The sequence below is a fragment of the Polyodon spathula genome, chromosome 9 (genome assembly GCF_017654505.1).
Source record: "Polyodon spathula isolate WHYD16114869_AA chromosome 9, ASM1765450v1, whole genome shotgun sequence".
NCBI lineage: Eukaryota > Metazoa > Chordata > Actinopteri > Acipenseriformes > Polyodontidae > Polyodon > Polyodon spathula.
The window spans coordinates 51,201,820-51,225,498 of record NC_054542.1 but is presented as its reverse complement, the minus strand read 5'-3'; the positions used below and the strand labels follow the sequence as shown (position 1 = coordinate 51,225,498).

Here is a 23,679-nt window from a genome sequence, read left to right as displayed (position 1 = left end):
GTCTGTTTGTGTACTTTGTTTTGGGACCAAGTATTACATTCAGGTACTTTGAAGCAAGACAAGTTGTATTCACACAAATCACTAAGGAAAAGAACTAAAATACAATACAATTTTAACTATGTGGCTTATCCAAAAGTTATTTGAAATTAATTTTACAATAATGTATTCTTATGACCTAATATTTTCAACAGCAGAAAGAACACTGCTTTAGTTTCATCATAGTGAGGAGAATCAAATACAGTAAAGGGTTAAATGAACAGCATTGCTTTTGAAGCACATGCTTGCTTCTTCTAGTCCGTGCTTTTATTTATAGCTGATAAGCAGAGCTGCCCACTGGGGTGTATTCACCACTGGGTATCATGCACTTTAAGGCTCTATAGTCAGTACATGCTTTTCGCCCTGATCCAAGAAAAGGAATTAGGAGGCTCAGTTGAGAGATGAGTTTTAATCCGTGATTAGCTACGCTGGCTGCTGATTGGTCAGCGGATTACCAGGTCTCTCTGGGCTGGGCTGGTGCTGACAGTGATTACCTTCACAATATGAGAGCAGGAAAGGCATTGTATAATGAGCTGTCAGACCTTATACTACTCTTTGTTATTCACAGAAGAGATGCTGCTGCTTACTCACAAACACAATGCATAACGACTGTGACATCACAACACCTCCTGCTGCTTACTCACAAACACAATGCATAACGACTGTGACATCACAACACACAACACCTCCTGCTGCTTACTCACAAACACAATGCATAACGACTGTGACATCACAACACCTCCTGCTGCTTACTCACAAACACAATGCATAACGACTGTGACATCACAACACCTCCTGCTGCTTACTCACAAACACAATGCATAACGACTGTGACATCACAACACCTCCTGCTGCTTACTCACAAACACAATGCATAACGACTGTGACATCACAACACCGCCTGCTGCTTACTCACAAACACAATGCATAACGACTGTGACATCACAACACCTCCTGCTGCTTACTCACAAACACAATGCATGACTGTGACATCACAACACCTCCTGCTGCTTACTCACAAACACAATCACAAACACAATGCATAACGACTGTGACATCACAACACCTGCTTACTCACAAACACAATGCATAACGACTCCTGCTGCTTACTCACAAACACAATGCATAACGACTGTGACATCACAACACCGCCTGCTGCTTACTCACAAACACAATGCATAACGACTGTGACATCACAACACCCTGCCTGCTGCTTACTCACAAACACAATGCATAACGACTGTGACATCACAACACCGCCTGCTGCTTACTCACAAACACAATGCATAACGACTGTGACATCACAACACCGCCTGCTGCTTACTCACAAACACAATGCATAACGACTGTGACATCACAACACCGCCTGCTGCTTACTCACAAACACAATGCATAACGACTGTGACATCACAACACCTCCTGCTGCTTACTCACAAACACAATGCATAACGACTGTGACATCACAACACCGCCTGCTGCTTACTCACAAACACAATGCATAACGACTGTGACATCACAACACCGCCTGCTGCTTACTCACAAACACAATGCATAACGACTGTGACATCACAACACCGCCTGCTGCTTACTCACAAACACAATGCATAACGACTGGTGATGTCACAGCAACTTGTACATCAGTAGACGTACCACTCTTAGTTCTGTTTCTCCAATATTAGCTTATTTGACTTTCTAATACCATTTGAATTGACTGTTAACAAGACTTATACTTAAAACTGCATGGTATGATGGTGTTTTTTAAATCACTTTCATTAGCAAGGTATCAAAGCAGATGTAAAATAAAGCATTTGGTTAAGGTGTCTGCAGTAAGACACCTGGAATGTATTCATTCTAGTATTCCCCTTACTGTCCCAGATCTCAGATCATGAAATATTTACAGAACGTAATCTTTAAAACAAGGGTCTTCTATATAGAAGTACAAATCTCAGACCGTGAAATATTTACAGAACTTCATCTTTAAAACAAGCATCTTCTATATAGAAATACAAATCTCAGATCATGAAATATTTACAGAACTTCATCTTTGCAACAAGCATCTTCTATATAGAAATACAAATCTCAGATCATGAAATATTTACAGAACTTTGTCTTTAAAACAAGCATCTTCTATATAGAAATCCAAATCTCAGACCGTGAAATATTTACAGAACTTCATCTTTAAAACAAGTATCTTCTATATAAATAAATGCTGCCTTTACACAGTTTCACCTGGCAGCCTTGTCAGGGATCAAGGAAATTATGCTGAGTTAACTGTGATTGTGAGTGTGAGTGTGTGTGTATAAAACAGCATGACCTCACTGAAATGCATTAGGAGGAAACAGAAGACCTTGAGGATTAGAAACCCACACGTCTGTTATTCAGGCAGTGAAATGCATCACTGACCATGCATCTTGCATGAGCGCCTGCAAGGGATCTCACTATCGGACTGGAAACTGGATTCTCTGAGAATGCTTTGATGAGCTCCTAGTAGGCTGGCATATACAATCCTTATGATTTCATTAAGATCAGCTCAGGACTGATCCTTCTGTCATCATATATCTGCTTGGCTTGTTCACCAGTTACACAAGACGGACTCTGTGGCAGGCGTGACAGTGGAATTGCACAGAGGACAAGAACAACACAAAGATTATGAGCTCGAGTATCCTATCCAGAAATAGGAGCAGAAAGCTCATTTAGAATGGGACGTTGATATGCGTTACAAAAGAACGTACCCAAACTAGGCAGGTGTTGCTGAAATATTTAGCATAACAGCGTTACGTGTTTTGAGTTACAGATGAAAACAGAAGTGCCTGCACACTCCCGACAGATTGAAGTTCACATCCAGCAGATGCAGGTATCGGCATAAACAAGTGAAACAGCTTAAAGATTGAAAATGAGAAGCAGCCCGTCTGCTTTACATGGACTAGATCGCTTAAAAACACATGAACGCAATACCACCCTCCACTAGGCTGGGGGACTGCGATATTCACTCACTATGATACTACCCTCCACTAGGCTGGGGGGACTGTGATATTCACTCACTATGATACTACCCTCCATTAGGCTGGGGGACTGTGATATACACTGAACACATCCAGCTTTCCCAAACCTCTTATCACTGACTCTTTAAAGAAAAGCCAGTTGCCTGTGTGCTCAGGCTGTGGTACACCATGCTAAAAGAATAGCAACGTTTCTATGAATGGAGATTACCTGTGATTAAAACAGAAGAGAAACCACATAATCCAGAATATATAACATACTAATAAAGCACATTTACCAGCACTGCTATTTTATTATTATGCATTGATTAGGTTACGAGTTGTTTTTCAGAAACAGTTCAAAAGAGTTTTCTGTGAAGCTTCAGAAGATTTCGCAATGACTTTATCAAATCTTGACATGTTACCATGGAAACACGGTTTAAGTCAGGTCATGGAATTCCTATTTTATTAGAAACTCAGCAATGCATTATTTATATAACTTCAATTGCTTCTTGTACACTGTATGGAGCAGGTCAGTGCTGTGCAGCCAGATGGATCTGACTTGTGGAGTATGTATTTTTACCAGGGTCTCCACAGTACCCACCTGTGGATTCTTCTGTGTGATTTATTGGTTTGTTTTTTATGGCAAGGTGCGGGTACCTTTGAGGATATTCCCGAGTATGTAAAGATTGCCAGACGCAGCCTCCCTAATCTGACTCCAGGAGAGAAGCCGCTTGCCCGCTGGTCACTAGATGGATGGTATTCCCCAGGTAGGTTTTACAGAAGGTGCCACTTGTATTGAGGGAACTGAAGCAGCAAGGGTCTATTCAATGGCTCTGAATGTTTTAACAGATCTGTTGTTTAAATCACTAAAAGGAGACTTTGAGAACATCTCTTGTATCTGAGTCTCTTACACGAAGTGCATGTAAGTACAGTCCAAACTCAGAAACACTTTACATGGTGTCTCTAATTACTGTGTAATTACGTAGTAGTTATTTAGTAAATACATGTGTACTAGCACATAATTAAGTGTTATTATGTTATTATGCATAGTTACAATGTATCTTAACACTGTGTGTGATTCACTTTTAGATGATTCACTGTGGATATTTCAATGGGTTAAGTACACAATTGTATCAGAAAAAGGTTAGGGTTAGATCAGATTCACTGTAGATATTTCAATGGGTTAGGGTTAGATCAGATTCACTATGGATATTTCCATGGGTTAATCAGATTCACTGTAGATATTTCAATGGGTTAGGGTTAGATCAGATTCACTGTGGATATTTCAATGGGTTAATCAGATTCACTGTGGATATTTCAATGGGTTAGGGTTAGATCAGATTCACTGTGGATATTTCAATGGGTTAGGGTTAGATCAGATTCACTGTGGATATTTCAATGGGTTAATCAGATTCACTGTGGATATTTCAATGGGTTAGGGTTATATCAGATTCACTGTGGATATTTCAATGGGTTAGGGTTAGATCAGATTCACTGTGCATATTTCAATGGGTTAATCAGATTCACTGTGGATATTTCAATGGGTTAGGGTTAGATCAGATTCACTGTGCATATTTCAATGGGTTAATCAGATTCACTGTGGATATTTCAATGGGTTAGGGTTAGATCAGATTCACTATGGATATTTCAATGGGTTAATCAGATTCACTGTGGATATTTCAGTGGGTTAGGGTTAGATCAGATTCACTGTGGATATTTCAATGGGTTAATCAGATTCACTGTGGATATTTCAATGGGTTAGGGTTATATCAGATTCACTGTGGATATTTCAATGGGTTAGGGTTAGATCAGATTCACTATAGATATTTCAATGGGTTAATCAGATTCACTGTGGATATTTCAATGGGTTAGGGTTAGATCAGATTCACTGTGGATATTTCAGTGAGTTCAGTGAGATTCTTTTCTTTTAGGTTCTGTTATTCACTCCTGTGGTGATCAGAGTTACTTTGTGCAAAACAATGAGGGAGAGCTTGAGAGAATATGGAGAGAGGATCTTATCACAGACACTGAAGATGCTGAAAGCATAATACAGGTAAACCTGTGGAGCGGCATAGTGAAAATACTGTATATCAGCTGTGTGCTATCAAAACAGATACATTACAGATAGCAACGTCATCAACAAACAATGTTTGATATTACCATGAGGAGACTAAGAGACACAAAAACAGCTGGGGACCCCAATTATAGAGAACAGTGGAACAGTGCTCTTCAATACTATATATCAATATTGTAGGTGACAGTGCTCTTCAGTACTATATATCAATATTGCAGGTGACAGTTCAATACTAGATATCAATATTGTAGGTGACAGTGCTCTTCAATACTATATATCAATATTGTAAGTAACAATGGTCTCCAGTACTATATATCAATACTGTAGGTGACAGTGATGTTCAGTACTATATATCAATATTGCAGGTGACAGTGCTTTCCAGTACTATATATCAATATTGCAGGTGACAGTGCTTTCCAGTACTATATATCAATATTATAGGTGACAGTGCTCTTCAGTACTATATATCAATATTGTAGGTGACAGTGCTCTTCAGTACTATATATCAATATTGTAAGTGATAGTGCTTTCCAGTACTGTATATCAATGCATCCCCAAGAGAAGAGCTTGTGTGTTGTTGTGCTCTGTTCTGATTATAGTACCACCGACCCAGGTCATGCTTGCCAGCTATAATCAGATACAGCCTGGTCTTGCTTATTTTCACATGCTTTGTATTTTCACAGCTGGGGGACCCTGTCATTGGCCTGCACCAACTGTATCCACACAGCTATTGCCCTGGAGCTGTCCTTCGAGTCATGCCGGACTTGAAGCTAGAGGTGCACAATCACTGTGTTTAGTATGTCTTGTGTAACAGTAAAATTAACATTCATTCTCCTGCTACTACCTACACCACAGTGGGATCACAGAGAACATCCAACAAAAAACAAGACAAAAAACACCTACAGTATAGTTATAAACCTAATGTTTTCAATATAGACCCATCTTTAACATCTAAAGAAAAAAACATCAGGGTACGGCACGTTTAGTGCCGTCCAATTCTTTTTATTTGGTTAATAAACAAATAAAGTAACATTTACAATTGAACACAAAAACCATTCTCAACACATAGTGAAACATTTAATACAATTAGACAACTGAAATAAATATACCTGAGTGTTCCAAAAGTGCTTGCAAATGCAGGAAAGATTCTGGGGTTTGTAAAGATGAACATTCTCTCTTGTATTAGCGCAGTTTGTAAAACACTACATTGCAATACAGGAAAGGTTCTGGGATTTGTAAAGATGAACATTCTCTCTTGTATTAACGCAGTTTGTAAAACACTACATTGCAATGCAGGAAAGGTTCTGGGGTTTGTAAAGATCAACACTCTCTCTTGTATTAGCACAGTTTATAAAACACTACATTGCAATGGAAACATTCTGGGGTTTGTAAAGATCAACACTCTGTTGTATTAGTGCAGTTTGTAAAACACTACATTGCAATGCAGGAAAGGTTCTGGGGTTTGTAAAGATCAACACTCTCTTTTGTATTAGCGCAGTTTATAAAACACTACATTACATTGAGTTCTGAAATGCTTGAAGCACGCCTCAGTGCTCTTGCTGTGCAGGCACACGAGGCATTCTTTTCAAGCTTGTATGTAGAAGCCATAGATGTTCTGTAAAGCAAAACATGACGGTATTTCCAGTCATGACAAGAATGTTATTTGGAGTTTGGGACCCAGAGTACTGAGAATATGAAGATATGGACCTGGTATTGGAGTAGAATCAGCACTGAGGATATTGAAATATGGACTGGGTCTTGGAGTAGAATCAGCACTGAGGATACTGAGATATGGACTGGGTCTTGGAGTAGAATCAGCACTGAGGATATTGAGATATGGACTGGGTCTTGGAGTAGAATCAGCACTGAGGATACTGAGATGGAGTAGAATTGAATGTGTTTTGTTTTCTTCACGTAGGTGAGATATTACGATGGGACTGAAGCTCTGGTGCCCAGGGACCAGGCCTATTTGATTTCCACCCAGAAGTTTGAACGAGACGTTGCCTATCTGCTAGAATGTGAAGCACGATGGGTGGGACAGCCAGTTGTAGCAAGAGATAACAGAAGTGGAACGTATCACCTGGGTAGAGACGTACTTTACACTGTACAGCAAAATATTGCAAATGCATGCATGCTATTAAAATTCTCTCTCTCTCTCTCTCTCTCTCTCTCTCTCTCTCTCTCTCTCTCTCTCTATATATATATATATATATATATATATATATATATATATATATATATATAGACACACACACACATAGTGTTAGAAATTATGGTCTGTGATTAGTTAAAACCTCATCATAGGAGGAAAAATAGCTTGAACTTTTGCTCTAATATCTTTACACCACCGGGCAATAGTCTCCATCTGTCAGTGATTGGTTCACATCACTGTCAGTCCCACCCCTTTTCAAAGGAAACGCCATCTACTTATGCTGCATCAGCTATATTTAAACAAAATACTGTAAAGCCATAAATATTTCTGACCAAAATATTTAGCGAATCACACCCATAAAACCTATTTTGCTCCAGAAACATGAGCACTTTCATTACAGCTGAGACTCCCCCCTCATTCAGTCCTGCCCTCACTCAACACACATGAGCACTTTCATTACAGCTGACTCCCCCTCATTCAGTCCTGCCCTCACTCAACACACATGAGCACTTTCATTACAGCTGACTCCCCCTCATTCAGTCCTGCCCTCACTCAACACACATGAGCACTTTCATTACAGCTGACTCCCCCTCATTCAGTCCTGCCCTCACTCAACACACATGAGCACTTTCATTACAGCTGAGACTCCCCCTCACTCAGTCCTGCCCTCACTCAACACACATGAGCACTTTCATTACAGCTGAGACTCCCCCTCACTCAGTCCTGCCCTCACTCAACACACATGAGCACTTTCATTACAGCTGAGACTCCCCCTCACTCAGTCCTGCCCTCACTCAACACACATGAGCACTTTCATTACAGCTGAGACTCCCCCTCACTCAGTCCTGCCCTCACTCAACACACATGAGCACTTTCATTACAGCTGAGACTCCCCCTCACTCAGTCCTGCCCTCACTCAACACACATGAGCACTTTCATTACAGCTGACTCCCCCTCATTCAGTCCTGCCGTCACTCAACACACGAGCACTTTCATTACAGCTGAGGCTCCCCCCTCACTCAGTCCTGCCCTCACTCAACACACATGAGCACTTTCATTACAGCTGAGACTCCCTCTCGCTCAGTCCTGCCCTCACTCAACACACATGGGCACTTTCTTTAGAGCTGAGATGGAATAAGACTGCTGTGCTAAGTAGCCCCGGCATTTAATTTGTTGTCTTTGTTTAAATCTCAGGGGAGGTCCTTGAGCGAGTTGGTGATGGAAAGCACTATGTGATCCTGTGGGCGGATGGCTCCACCGCAGTGCAGAGTGCTGCTTTTATCTTTGGAAAGTTTACTCGCTCTCGTACCTTGACGCTGGGAGACCGTGTTCTAACACTAGCAGAGCCCGCCTCCCTCACTTACCTGCCTGGGGTTATCCGTGGGTTCAATGGGACCAAGCTGGTTGTTTCCTTCTGCAGTGGAAAAAGGTATGACGCTAGCATTTGGATTTGGATTCATATGTAACATGCAGTCTGTTCCTGTCTCGCAGTCGGGTTTAAAAGGCATGTCATATGCAGACAGGCTAAAAGAATTGAATCTATTCAGTCTTGACTACACAGATGACCTAATTCAAGCATTCAAAATTCTAAAAAGTATTGACAATGTCGACCCAAGGGACTTTTCCGACCTGAAAAAAGAAACAAGGACCAGGGGTCACAAATGGAGATTAGACAAAGGGGCATTCAGAACAGAAAATAGGAGGCACTTTTTTACACAGAGAATCGTGAGGGTCTGGAATCAACTCCCCAGTAATTTTGTTGAAGCTGACACCCTGGGATCCTTCAATAAGCTGCTTGATGAGATTCTGGGATCAATAAGCTACTAACAACCAAACGAGCAAGATGGGCCGAATGGACTCCTCTCGTTTGTAAACTTTTTTATGTTCTTATGTTCTTATGATATCGCCAAAGCCAACATGTCAATTGAGAGAGAGGCTTCCTTGTAAACCCTAAAGGTTTTCTTACTAAGAATGTAAATACTCTACATAGACATTTTTCCCAAAGTCACTGTTAGAAAATAAGAACCTTGAGTTTGTAACGTTTGCAGTGTTCAAAGGTCCAGGTATTTACTCTCAGGCATCCAAAACACAACTGCAGCTCTGGTCAAACGGTTTGCATCACCTACAATGAGAATTGAGACATCATCAAACAAAACCACTACATGAACATAATGTAGAGCTTATATTTAACATCATGCAATCAAAGAAATGCAAAATGATATCATAAAACTCTTCCGGAAGCCATTATCGTAGTACAGTATTTCATGTTAGATTTAGAAATGTCACTTTTTTTTTTTAATTGGTCAGTTTTTTGTTAAGTATATGGAAAACCACAAAGCGGTATGTAATACATGCAGGTTTCACTGGGCTTCATGAAGCAGCATGAGTTCATTGTATAGGGGGATGCAAATCTTTTGTCTAGAGCTGTAATGAACAGTGGTTGATGAGCTAGTGATATTCACTGCTGCTTTGTGTCTTTCCAGCGGCTGGCATGTGGAACCCCAGCACTGCTTCTGGCTCTCAGGGGAGCAGTTCAATGAGGCAGTGCACATGTATAACAGGAAGCAAGCTGAGCATGAAGAAGAAGAGGGCAGTGAGACTGATGAAGCTGAAGGGTCAGGGTCTGGTGACTCTAGAGTGTCCAGCAGTGCTTCAAGTCATTAATCACATATTATGCTTCCAACTTGCTTAACAAACAGCATCGCTGAAAGACAGAGGTGCTGCTTTGCATCTCTTCCAGTGCCGGATCTGCTTCCAATCCAGGTCATTGTTTATTTTCACCATCAGAGATTGGAAGAGCCACCAGTGGGTATGACAGCGAGAGATGTTGTGAACGAAAAACACCTGTTGCTTTTACAAAACCAGAATTAAACTAGTGTATCGTTTCATGAAAAGACTCTTAAGAACTGAGTAAAGAGCTTTGAGGAAAGGCCCTACCTGAATATAGTGCTTTATATTCAGGGCTTGTCCTTTCCCCGAGTGGTTTAAACATGCATTAGTCATGAAATCTTTCTCATGCATATTCAGGCAGTGTGCTTTGTGTGTAAATAGGGCGATGGAACTGGGTCTACAATAACGCTTAGCATTTAGCGTCTCATCAATAATCATTATAGATGGTAATCTAAAAAATAAAAAAAAAGATTTTAATTTCATTTGAAAAGTGTGAATACAGACTGTGTTTGACAGACACTTCAGGGTAATCAATGAGCAGTATGTATGAAACACAGGCATTGCAATTGAAATTTACTTTTTTTTCCAGGGGTCTACTTAGCTGGTAAGTTCAAAGTCTACTTTTTTTACAAACAGATAAAGAGACATTGTGTGTAATTGAACCTCTACATAATCACTGGGGCGGACGGCTGCAGTGGTTTGAATTCTGTGAAATTTGAATTCCTCAATTATATGTTTTACATGCTTTGATCTGATGATTTAAAGTACTGAAGGGAAATAAAAAAAAAATGGATTAGTCAATTTCTGCCAATTTCCAATTAAAGAGATTTTCTTTAATTCAGTTCTGACTTCAATAATACAAATAAGCTGGTTGGTATTGTGCTGAATACTACATACATACTAATACAGTGTGTCTCCTAAAGCTTTCTACAAAGCCATACATTAATCTGTGTAATCTAATACATACTATTGCATTATGACTTGTGTAATCTAATACATACTATTGCATTATGACTTGTGTAATCTAATACATACTATTGCATTATAACTTGTGTAATCTTATAAATACTATTGCATTATGACTTGTGTAATCTAATAAATACTATTGCATTATAACTTGTGTAATCTTATAAATAATATTGCATTATAACTTGTGTAATCTAATACATACTATTGCATTATGACTTGTGTAATCTAATACATACTATTGCATTATGACTTGTGTAATCTAATAAATACTATTGCATTATAACTTGTGTAATCTTATAAATAATATTGCATTATAACTTGTGTAATCTAATACATACTATTGCATTATGACTTGTGTAATCTAATACATACTATTGCATTATGACTTGTGCAATCTAATAAATACTATTGCATTATAACTTGTGTAATCTAATAAATAATATTGCATTATAACATGTGTAATCTAATAAATGCTATTGCATTATGACTTGTGTAATCTAACACATACTATTGCATTATGACTTGTGCAATCTAATAAATACTATTGCATTATAACTTGTGTAATCTAATACATACTATTGCATTATGACTTGTGCAATCTAATAAATACTATTGCATTATAACTTGTGTAATCTAATAAATAATATTGCATTATAACGTGTGTAATCTAATAAATGCTATTGCATTGTGATTTGTGCAATCTAATAAAAACACTATTGCTTCTAATCATTCTCATTATTTAACCACAGCTTGCATGCACACATTCATTTTGATTGGACAATGAGTGTCTCAGTATATGCTGAAGTGTTATTTAAGCTGACTGTAGCTAAACAATAATAATGAAATGATTTTACCTGTCATGCGCCTGCATTCACTATCAGCTCTCAAATACCATTCTGAAGAAAACGCGCTGTCACAAGCATCTATTGTCAATTTAAAGAAAGCACGCTGTCACAAGCATGTATTCTCAATTTAAAGAAAGCACGCTGTCACAAGCATGTATTCTCAATTTAAAGAAAGCATGCTGTCACAAGCATGTATTCTCAATTTAAAGAAAGCACGCTGTCACACACATGTATTCTCAATTTAAAGAAAGCACTTTGTCACAAGCATGTATTCTCAATTTAAAGAAAGCACGCTGTCAAAAGCATGTATTCTCAATTTAAAGAAAGCACTGGTGTCACAAGGTTGTATTCTCAATTTAAAGAAAGCACTCTGTCACAAGCATGTATTCTCAATTTAAAAGGATATCTGGTACTGCGCTATCTTAACGGAAGTTCTCTGCTTGTTTGTCTTCCAGGAAATATGTTACACTTCTACTTCCCAGGTCATTTCACCTCAACAGTTTGTTCAAACACTGGACAAGCATGTCAGTACATGCACTAGGCTGAAACACAGATTAAACATGAAATACTGTAGCTTGAAGAAAGCATTCTGAAATACCTCACAAGCACATATTTTCAATTTCAAAAGGATATCTGGTACTGCGCTATCTTAACGGAAGTTCTCTGTTTGCTTGCTTTGTCTTCCAGGAAATATGTTACACTTCTACTTCCCAGGTCATTTCACCTCAACAGTTTGTTCACGGTCAATCGCCTTACTGGCAGCCAAGCATGTCAGATTATTAACATGAAATATCTATGAGCTGAAACACAGATTATTAACATGAAATACCTGTGAGCTGAAACACAGATTATTAACATGAAATACCTGTGAGCTGAAACATAGCATGAAATACCTGTGAGCTGAAACACAGATTATTAACATGAAATACCTGTGAGCTGAAACAAGATTATTAACATGAAATACCTGTGAGCTGAAACACAGATTATTAACATTGAAATAGCAGGAGCACGCTAACACTGTAAGCAGTGTTAACAGGAAATGGATGAATATTGCTAAGCAGGAGCACGCTAACACTGTAAGCAGTGTGAGCAGGAACACATGAATATTGCTAAGCAGGAGCACGTAACACTGTAAGCAGTGTGCACAGGACTGGATGAATATTGCTAAGCAGGAGCACGCTAACACTGTAAGCAGTGTGCACAGGACTGGATGAATATTGCTAAGCAGGAGCACGCTAACACTGTAAGCAGTGTGCACAGGACTGGATGAATATTGCTAAGCAGGAGCACGCTAACACTGTAAGCAGTGTGCACAGGACTGGATGAATATTGCTAAGCAGGAGCACGCTAACACTGTAAGCAGTGTGCACAGGACTGGATGAATATTGCTAAGCAGGAGCACGCTAACACTGTAAGCAGTGTGCACAGGACTGGATGAATATTGCTAAGCAGGAGCACGCTAACACTGTAAGCAGTGTGCACAGGACTGGATGAATATTGCTAAGCAGGAGCACGCTAACACTGTAAGCAGTGTGCACAGGACTGGATGAATATTGCTAAGCAGGAGCACGCTAACACTGTAAGCAGTGTGCACAGGACTGGATGAATATTGCTAAGCAGGAGCACGCTAACACTGTAAGCAGTGTGCACAGGACTGGATGAATATTGCTAAGCAGGAGCACGCTAACACTGTAAGCAGTGTGCACAGGACTGGATGAATATTGCTAAGCAGGAGCACGCTAACACTGTAAGCAGTGTGCACAGGACTGGATGAATATTGCTAAGCAGGAGCACGCTAACACTGTAAGCAGTGTGCACAGGACTGGATGAATATTGCTAAGCAGGAGCACGCTAACACTGTAAGCAGTGTGCACAGGACTGGATGAATATTGCTAAGCAGGAGCACGCTAACACTGTAAGCAGTGTGCACAGGACTGGATGAATATTGCTAAGCAGGAGCACGCTAACACTGTAAGCAGTGTGCACAGGACTGGATGAATATTGCTAAGCAGGAGCACGCTAACACTGTAAGCAGTGTGCACAGGACTGGATGAATATTGCTAAGCAGGAGCACGCTAACACATGAATATTGTAGCTGTGGATTGGGGTAAGGGAGCTGGGGGCAATATTGTCAGGTGACCACACTGAGGCTTTCATTCTGGTCTGCATGATATGTATTATGGCCAAATATAAACATCACAGAAGAGACCAATGGTCGAATGGTTGAATTGAGGGTTTATTAAAAACGAATGCAGTCTCCTTTTCTCAAAATGTTTGTACATTAACACAAGTACAGTAGCCTACAGAGAGTCGGGGAGCCAGAAAGAGTATCCACTTTACATAAAATAAAATACCTCGCCGATGTTCTTCAAACGCAGAATCCGTAATGAAGTGAAGAAAAAAATACAATCTGGAGCACACGCTCAACAGTGTGGTGAAAATAGTTCGTTTGTGGCGCACAAGCGCTGTGGCACTGATGAATATTAAGAAGAGGTGCGTGACGTTTGCGAATTTAGAGTGTGAGTGAGTGAGGGGAGGATAGAGCGAGCGCTGATTGCCAGTGACATCAGGATTCAGCTCGGAGCTGTCCTTCACCCGAGCTGCTAAAAGAAGTGCAACAGACTTTACGGAGACTGCAAAGTCTACCCCTGAAGGATTCTTATGATGCCTATGGACTTGTTGCGCACTGAACTAACGGAACTACGCGATTGCGGGTTACTGTTTCGCCAGGATTTATGTATATATTATTCTTATCCTTATTCTTGTTGCAACAATGGGATTATTTAAAATGGAACTGAAAAGGATTACTGGAAGTGTAATTTCCTGTGGAACTGCTTGAGGACTACGGTTTGCACAAGTAATACAGCAAGGCAGGCGTTACAACTATTTCTACAGGGTAAGTGGCTACAGTAGTTCAGCTTTAATTATATGTCGTTCTTATATACTCTATATTGATTATGCATAATTATATATCTGTGTTATTTTGGTAAATTGATTTGAGTGAACGGTTACAGCACTAAACGTGAAGAAAGAGACACCACGAGAAATATGTTTGAAAGTAGTGCGTGGTAAATGAGAGCCTACTATAAAATACTAGACATCTTAGACAGGTGACTAAAAGTTTAATGAGCAGTTCCTATCGGGGCGTTTAATTGAATCAAAATGCAAAATGCGATACAACTCCTTGTTCTCACAATGGGATATTTTAGGAATGGGGTTCAAAAATAGGGTCACTCGAAGGATATTTTGATCCGTGTAAAGCAGCTAACAGGATAGCAGTTGTCTGGATCTGCTTTACTTTGAATTAGCTGGGTTTGCCGTTGGGCATTAGCGCTAATCTAAATGCAGAGCACGCGTGTCCGAGCAGCACAGACCGACCCCGAACTACAGATCTGTAGACCACAGGGACCTTGTTTTCAGCACTCCAAATCATTAATTTCGTCAAAAAACCGTAAACAACCCAGATAGAGCAGCGAAAGGTTGCAACTTGCAAGCATCTGAATCCACCAGGTTAAACCACACCAACAACATCAATACAAAAAAGAAAACAATGCCAAAACGTAAATGTATTATTATTATTATTATTATTATATTATTATTAATAATAATATATAATAATAATAATAATAATAATAATAATAATAATAATAATAATAATAATAATAATAATAATAATAAATCATCTCATTATTAAAGTGCGCAATAGGTATAGCACAATATGGCTACTTAAACTAATTAGCCACAAATTATACACCCAGGAGCGACTGAAAGATTAGCTGCTGCTGCTGCGTTAAAAAAAAAAAAAAAAAAAAAGGATTATACAACGAGTGACAGACTGGCTGTTTAAATAACCATTAAATAGTCTATATTCAAATGTTTAATTAGTCTTATCAGTAATTATACTTAAATTAAATATTCAGTAATTATATATATTGGTGATTACCTACTCCCTCATTCCATTTCTTGCAAACGGCGTGTAGTCGCGTAGTTCCCAGCAATTCTCCAAGGGCAGTCTAAGTGTTTGATTATTAATTTTTTTGTATTCTTTATTTTTAAAAGTATCTTATTTTTACTTTAGCAGCTGCTGTCTCCCTTGTTTACATTTACACGACACGCTTCACCGTGGAGCCGGGGACAACTGTTCATATTAAAATTACATTTACACGACACTCCACCGTGGAGCCGGGGACAACTGTTCATATTAACATTGCATTTACACGACACTCTTCACCGTGGAGCCGGGGACAACTGTTCATATTAACATTACATTTACACGACACTCTTCACCGTGGAGCCAGGGACAACTGTTCATATTAACATTGCATTTACACGACACTCTTCACCGTGGAGCCCGGGACAACTGTTCATATTAACATTGCATTTACACGACACTCTTCACCGTGGAGCCGGGGACAACTGTTCATATTAACATTGCATTTACACGACACTCTTCACCGTGGAGCCGGGGACAACTGTTCATATTAACATTGCATTTACACGACACTCTTCACCGTGGAGCCGGGGACAACTGTTCATATTAACATTGCATTTACACGACACTCTTCACCGTGGAGCCGGGGACAACTGTTCATATTAACATTGCATTTACACGACACTCTTCACCGTGGAGCCGGGGACAACTGTTCATATTAACATTGCATTTACACGACACTCTTCACCGTGGAGCCGGGGACAACTGTTCATATTAACATTGCATTTACACGACACTCTTCACCGTGGAGCCGGGGACAACTGTTCATATTAACATTGCATTTACACGACACTCTTCACCGTGGAGCCGGGGACAACTGTTCATATTAACATTGCATTTACACGACACTCTTCACCGTGGAGCCGGGGACAACTGTTCATATTAACATTGCATTTACACGACACTCTTCACCGTGGAGCCGGGGACAACTGTTCATATTAACATTGCATTTACACGACACTCTTCACCGTGGAGCCGGGGACAACTGTTCATATTAACATTGCATTTACACGACACTCTTCACCGTGGAGCCGGGGACAACTGTTCATATTAACATTGCATTTACACGACACTCTTCACCGTGGAGCCGGGGACAACTGTTCATATTAACATTGCATTTACACGACACTCTTCACCGTGGAGCCGGGGACAACTGTTCATATTAACATTGCATTTACACGACACTCTTCACCGTGGAGCCGGGGACAACTGTTCATATTAACATTGCATTTACACGACACTCTTCACCGTGGAGCCGGGGACAACTGTTCATATTAACATTGCATTTACACGACACTCTTCACCGTGGAGCCGGGGACAACTGTTCATATTAACATTGCATTTACACGACACTCTTCACCGTGGAGCCGGGGACAACTGTTCATATTAACATTGCATTTACACGACACTCTTCACCGTGGAGCCGGGGACAACTGTTCATATTAACATTGCATTTACACGACACTCTTCACCGTGGAGCCGGGGACAACTGTTCATATTAACATTGCATTTACACGACACTCTTCACCGTGGAGCCGGGGACAACTGTTCATATTAACATTGCATTTACACGACACTCTTCACCGTGGAGCCGGGGACAACTGTTCATATTAACATTGCATTTACACGACACTCTTCACCGTGGAGCCGGGGACAACTGTTCATATTAACATTGCATTTACACGACACTCTTCACCGTGGAGCCGGGGACAACTGTTCATATTAACATTGCATTTACACGACACTCTTCACCGTGGAGCCGGGGACAACTGTTCATATTAACATTGCATTTACACGACACTCTTCACCGTGGAGCCGGGGACAACTGTTCATATTAACATTGCATTTACACGACACTCTTCACCGTGGAGCCGGGGACAACTGTTCATATTAACATTGCATTTACACGACACTCTTCACCGTGGAGCCGGGGACAACTGTTCATATTAACATTGCATTTACACGACACTCTTCACCGTGGAGCCGGGGACAACTGTTCATATTAACATTGCATTTACACGACACTCTTCACCGTGGAGCCGGGGACAACTGTTCATATTAACATTGCATTTACACGACACTCTTCACCGTGGAGCCGGGGACAACTGTTCATATTAACATTGCATTTACACGACACTCTTCACCGTGGAGCCGGGGACAACTGTTCATATTAACATTGCATTTACACGACACTCTTCACCGTGGAGCCGGGGACAACTGTTCATATTAACATTGCATTTACACGACACTCTTCACCGTGGAGCCGGGGACAACTGTTCATATTAACATTGCATTTACACGACACTCTTCACCGTGGAGCCGGGGACAACTGTTCATATTAACATTGCATTTACACGACACTCTTCACCGTGGAGCCGGGGACAACTGTTCATATTAACATTGCATTTACACGACACTCTTCACCGTGGAGCCGGGGACAACTGTTCATATTAACATTGCATTTACACGACACTCTTCACCGTGGAGCCGGGGACAACTGTTCATATTAACATTGCATTTACACGACACTCTTCACCGTGGAGCCGGGGACAACTGTTCATATTAACATTGCATTTACACGACACTCTTCACCGTGGAGCCGGGGACAACTGTTCATATTAACATTGCATTTACACGACACTCTTCACCGTGGAGCCGGGGACAACTGTTCATATTAACATTGCATTTACACGACACTCTTCACCGTGGAGCCGGGGACAACTGTTCATATTAACATTGCATTTACACGACACTCTTCACCGTGGAGCCGGGGACAACTGTTCATATTAACATTGCATTTACACGACACTCTTCACCGTGGAGCCGGGGACAACTGTTCATATTAACATTGCATTTACACGACACTCTTCACCGTGGAGCCGGGGACAACTGTTCATATTAACATTGCATTTACACGACACTCTTCACCGTGGAGCCGGGGACAACTGTTCATATTAACATTGCATTTACACGACACTCTTCACCGTGGAGCCGGGGACAACTGTTCATATTAACATTGCATTTACACGACACTCTTCACCGTGGAGCCGGGGACAACTGTTCATATTAACATTGCATTTACACGACACTCTTCACCGTGGAGCCGGGGACAACTGTTCATATTAACATTGCATTTACACGACACTCTTCACCGTGGAGCCGGGGACAACTGTTCATATTAACATTGCATTTACACGACACTCTTCACCGTGGAGCCGGGGACAACTGTTCATATTAACATTGCATTTACACGACACTCTTCACCGTGGAGCCGGGGACAACTGTTCATATTAACATTGCATTTACACGACACTCTTCACCGTGGAGCCGGGGACAACTGTTCATATTAACATTGCATTTACACGACACTCTTCACCGTGGAGCCGGGGACAACTGTTCATATTAACATTGCATTTACACGACACTCTTCACCGTGGAGCCGGGGACAACTGTTCATATTAACATTGCATTTACACGACACTCTTCACCGTGGAGCCGGGGACAACTGTTCATATTAACATTGCATTTACACGACACTCTTCACCGTGGAGCCGGGGACAACTGTTCATATTAACATTGCATTTACACGACACTCTTCACCGTGGAGCCGGGGACAACTGTTCATATTAACATTGCATTTACACGACACTCTTCACCGTGGAGCCGGGGACAACTGTTCATATTAACATTGCATTTACACGACACTCTTCACCGTGGAGCCGGGGACAACTGTTCATATTAACATTGCATTTACACGACACTCTTCACCGTGGAGCCGGGGACAACTGTTCATATTAACATTGCATTTACACGACACTCTTCACCGTGGAGCCGGGGACAACTGTTCATATTAACATTGCATTTACACGACACTCTTCACCGTGGAGCCGGGGACAACTGTTCATATTAACATTGCATTTAGACGACACTCTTCACCGTGGAGCCGGGGACAACTGTTCATATTAACATTGCATTTACACGACACTCTTCACCGTAGAGCCGGGGACAACTGTTCATATTAACATTGCATTTACACGACACTCTTCACCGTGGAGCCGGGGACAACTGTTCATATTAACATTGCATTTACACGACACTCTTCACCATGGAACCAGGGACAACTGTTCATATTAACATTGCATTTACATGGTAACATTCCTAGAGGGAAGAGGTAGCCTACAAAACACATGTTGGCTATAGCTAGATAATAGTAATATCTAGCTATAGCCAACATAACATATCCAGTGTTGTGTCCTTGGTATACAGTACACACATGTAGCATGCATATACACCTCATTTAATACAATTACTGTATACTCTATTCATCTGTTTAAATGAGGGAACACAATCACATGTAAACATTTGAAAATGCAGAATCCAGGAGTTTAAATCTGCATATTGTGTTTAGGCAATGTTAAGTTCTGTAGTAACTTATGAACACAGCTAATGGTTCTGAAATGGATATATTTATAGCAAGCATGCACCAGTAGCCTATTCAGTACTTCCTTGCTTCACATTGTACTGTAGGCTATACCACTATCAGTGTATAGATTGAAAAAAAAAGAACTGGCACTTGCATTAAAAATATACTTGAAATACAAACACTCCACTTTTTGACAGATACCATTTTCTGACTTAAACGGGTCGCGTTTTGGCATGCCTGTCATGTTCTGATGACGCATCACTTTCGGGCTACACCGCCACGTCTGTTCTTTATACATGTTTCACATTTTGAAAGAGGTAGGTAAAAGCACTGTTCTCAAACCATATTCCCATTTATGTACAAGGTACTTGAACTGAAGAACTGTGGCAAGTCAAATGATCATTTAGAGATATCATCAATTGCATTTTAAGAAGTCTTGAAATATCTGTAAATCATTTGTAGATATCTTTAAATTAATTTGAGATATCTGCAAAGAAACCCTTTTGAAGATAGCTTAATTTCATTTTGAGATCTCTCAAAAGTGAAAGAGATCGCAAATTGATTTACAGATATCTTTATATAATGTTTTGCTAGCATGGTACGCCAATAGATATCTTGAAATAACTTCCTGTTCATTTAGAGATATCTCAAATTATTTTAAGATATTTTGAAATGAACAGGACGTCATTTCAAGATAGCTCTAAATGATTTTGAGATATCTCTAATTGAACAAGAAGTCATTTCGAGATATCTTATATTGAATTTGAGAGATCTTAAAATGATTGGTAACACTTTAGTTTAGGAATCCTATATAAGTGATTATAAACAATCTATAAACATGTTATTAATTATGCTATTAACAATTACAGAATATTATTAGAAATAATGAGAGTATTATTATACACTTTTGCCATTGTTTTGTTCTTGCTATTGTTTATTATCACTTATAATGGAACCCTAAACTGCAGTGTTACCAAATGATTTAAAGATATAAAAAGAGTAGGTGTTAAAAACCTTGCTAATCAACAGCCTTTAACAACTGATCACAGCCATAAGCATATACATTATTTACCAGTATTCTCTTTGAATAGCATGAGATTACTTACGTCAATAGAAATCCTGTGCAACTCCAGTGGCAATAACAAGGACTAATGCGAGGCAGCAAAGACACTGTAAAGCCTATTATGTTCTTTGGAATAATTCATCGATTTGTTTAAAGTAACAATAATAACTTTTTATCATCAAGAACATGTTTACTTGGACTGTTTCTCTGGGTTTTGAAGTACTGGTCAATTCAAACTGTAACCCTTTTTACTTTACACAATCTGTGCCTACATCATCCAGAGTCTCCCAGTGGTAAAAGAAGAGCAATATGTTAGTTATATTAGTTAACATTTATTTAACTGGAGGGAAAAATAAACTGCTGTAGACTGAGGTACAGGTTTGCAGCCAGGTTTGATGCCAGGTTATTTTGTTATGTCACATAAATGTTCTTAAGTCTTTTCTGGTGCATTATACTGTATAGTGTTGCATGTATAATGCATTATACTGTATAGTGTTGCATGTATAATGTGTTTCGCTCAGGGGTCCTTGAGTGGCTCCCCTGCTAAAGGCACAGCTTTGTGGGATGCAGGACTGGAGGAGATGGGCACCCACTAGCCTTCACTTCTTCTGAGGTGTTGTGGGGAGTTGCAGTGGTCTGGAGACATCACTGGTTATTATTAGTTGGGTAGAAAAAAAAACCTAAAAGAGTTGTATGCGTATCAAACTGTATTTGGGTTATCCAGACAGACTAAAAAAAAACCATTGTGAATGTGGTCCATTGCATTCTACATTTAAATGAATAATTTATTGGATTTTTTTGCAACCCCTTAATTACATTAAAAAAACAGTAATCTAGGGTAAAATAAGAACAACAACAACATTGAAAAGCATGTCTTCACAGCTTGTTATGATTCTTAACTGTATAGTGACTGACATAGCAATGCAGGATTGAAGAAATGATATAACACATTAGAGACCATTTAAGTTGTACATGGACAAATATACGAATATTCAAACAAATATTTTTTGACATGTATTTGGATACAAAAATCAGATGTTCATCTTTGCTAGAAATGACAAAAATACCTTGCACTTGTTTACCGCCTCACCAGAATTTGCGTGACAGCTTAAAAAAATGGCAAATGAAAAAGAGCTCTGTGTGATATATGTGAGATGAATATATAAAGAACACAGGATCAACACAGCAGCTCTTGAGCCTCTATTTAAAAGGTTTAGACAGTAAAAAGTAAACAAACCAGATACTGCACATGCTCATAGTGGACTCTATGGAAAGCCATCTGGGTCAAAAACACGTTGTGATGCTTTAGAGCCAGAATCTCAAGGAACAGAAACAAGGCAAGCATGTCATTCTGAACCCCACTTCCTGAAAATGGTGTGTAGTGATTTGTATATAGATTGGATATATTATATATGTTTTTTGTTGCAACTTTCTGTTATGTGGAATGTAATAAACGAGAACCGAATGGTGAGCATTTCCCCGTCACTTTACAGGGCCATTTTCATGTTTGTTTTATTTTCTATAAGTGCTTAAAGTTAAATTTAAGTTATTGTTTGCTTGTTCAGCTACAAAAAAGGCACAAGTGAACATCGTGTTATTACTTTATAAAACCGTGTCGATGGCCCCTGTTCTCTGTGAACATAATGATTTTCATTACTTTTTGAAAAATGAACGAACATCCGAACAAATATTTCAGTTGTGAGTGAATATATGAACATGAAAATCCCGTGTTTGTCCCAGCACTATATATAAGTGATATTAAACAATGTTGAGTTAAACATAAAAGGATATTTAGAAGCTAGTGTTCTTTTTCCTTCATGCTTCCGTCAGTATAAATGATTATTGAGATTCCGAACTCCGTTGTAGATCATTTATTCAATACAGTCGAACAGTTATCCATTATCGCTAAGCACAGGTCACAACAGAATCAACAAGACAATGCAATGTTGAGGTTAATACTGCTTCTCTTAGACATCACCCCTTATTTCAGAATATCATTGATCACGCAGGTGCACTTTTGTTTTATTACCTGAAGTGATTGTAACATCAGAGCCTGTTTGATGTTCCACTCAGGAAACCGTGATGTTATAAGGGTGATGGAAGGAAGGAGACTGTTTTAGATTTGGAAGGTTTTAATCCCCAGTGTTCTCTCTGACAAGCACAGGGTCCTCTTTTAAATTGCTGTTTGGTGCACTTTAAAGCTTCCCCTTACCATCTGTCTGCCTGCAACCGTGTTTTACTAACTCAGTCTAAAACTAAACAGTTCATCTTTTAAACTATAGTTTTTAAAGTGCATGTTTCTCCAATAAACAAGGTTGAGCGTGCCAGTTGATTCTGTAACCGGTGGCCAGTGGGTCACTCTTTATGTGACTGTTTTACCCCTCCAGCTGTAAAAAGAAATGTACAGATCATCCAGTGAAAGAAAGCCAAGTACTTCATCAGTTAACAGATCTGAATGGTTTTTAGTTTTTTGTA

The 23,679-nt window shown here is 39.8% G+C and overlaps 1 protein-coding gene across 1 annotated transcript in view; it reads left to right on the top strand.

Moving 5' to 3' along the window:
• LOC121321118 (von Willebrand factor A domain-containing protein 3B-like) overlaps positions 1-10,839 on the top strand; it is a 94,808-nt gene extending 83,969 nt beyond the window's left edge. The window contains exons 38-43 of the mRNA XM_041260021.1: positions 3,665-3,784; positions 4,949-5,070; positions 5,775-5,867; positions 7,010-7,175; positions 8,438-8,672; positions 9,727-10,839. Of these exons, the coding sequence (XP_041115955.1) occupies positions 3,665-3,784; positions 4,949-5,070; positions 5,775-5,867; positions 7,010-7,175; positions 8,438-8,672; positions 9,727-9,907 (917 nt within the window). The 3' untranslated portion in view covers positions 9,908-10,839. The remainder of the gene's footprint in view (positions 1-3,664; positions 3,785-4,948; positions 5,071-5,774; positions 5,868-7,009; positions 7,176-8,437; positions 8,673-9,726) is intronic.
• Positions 10,840-23,679: the final 12,840 nt, after the last annotated feature.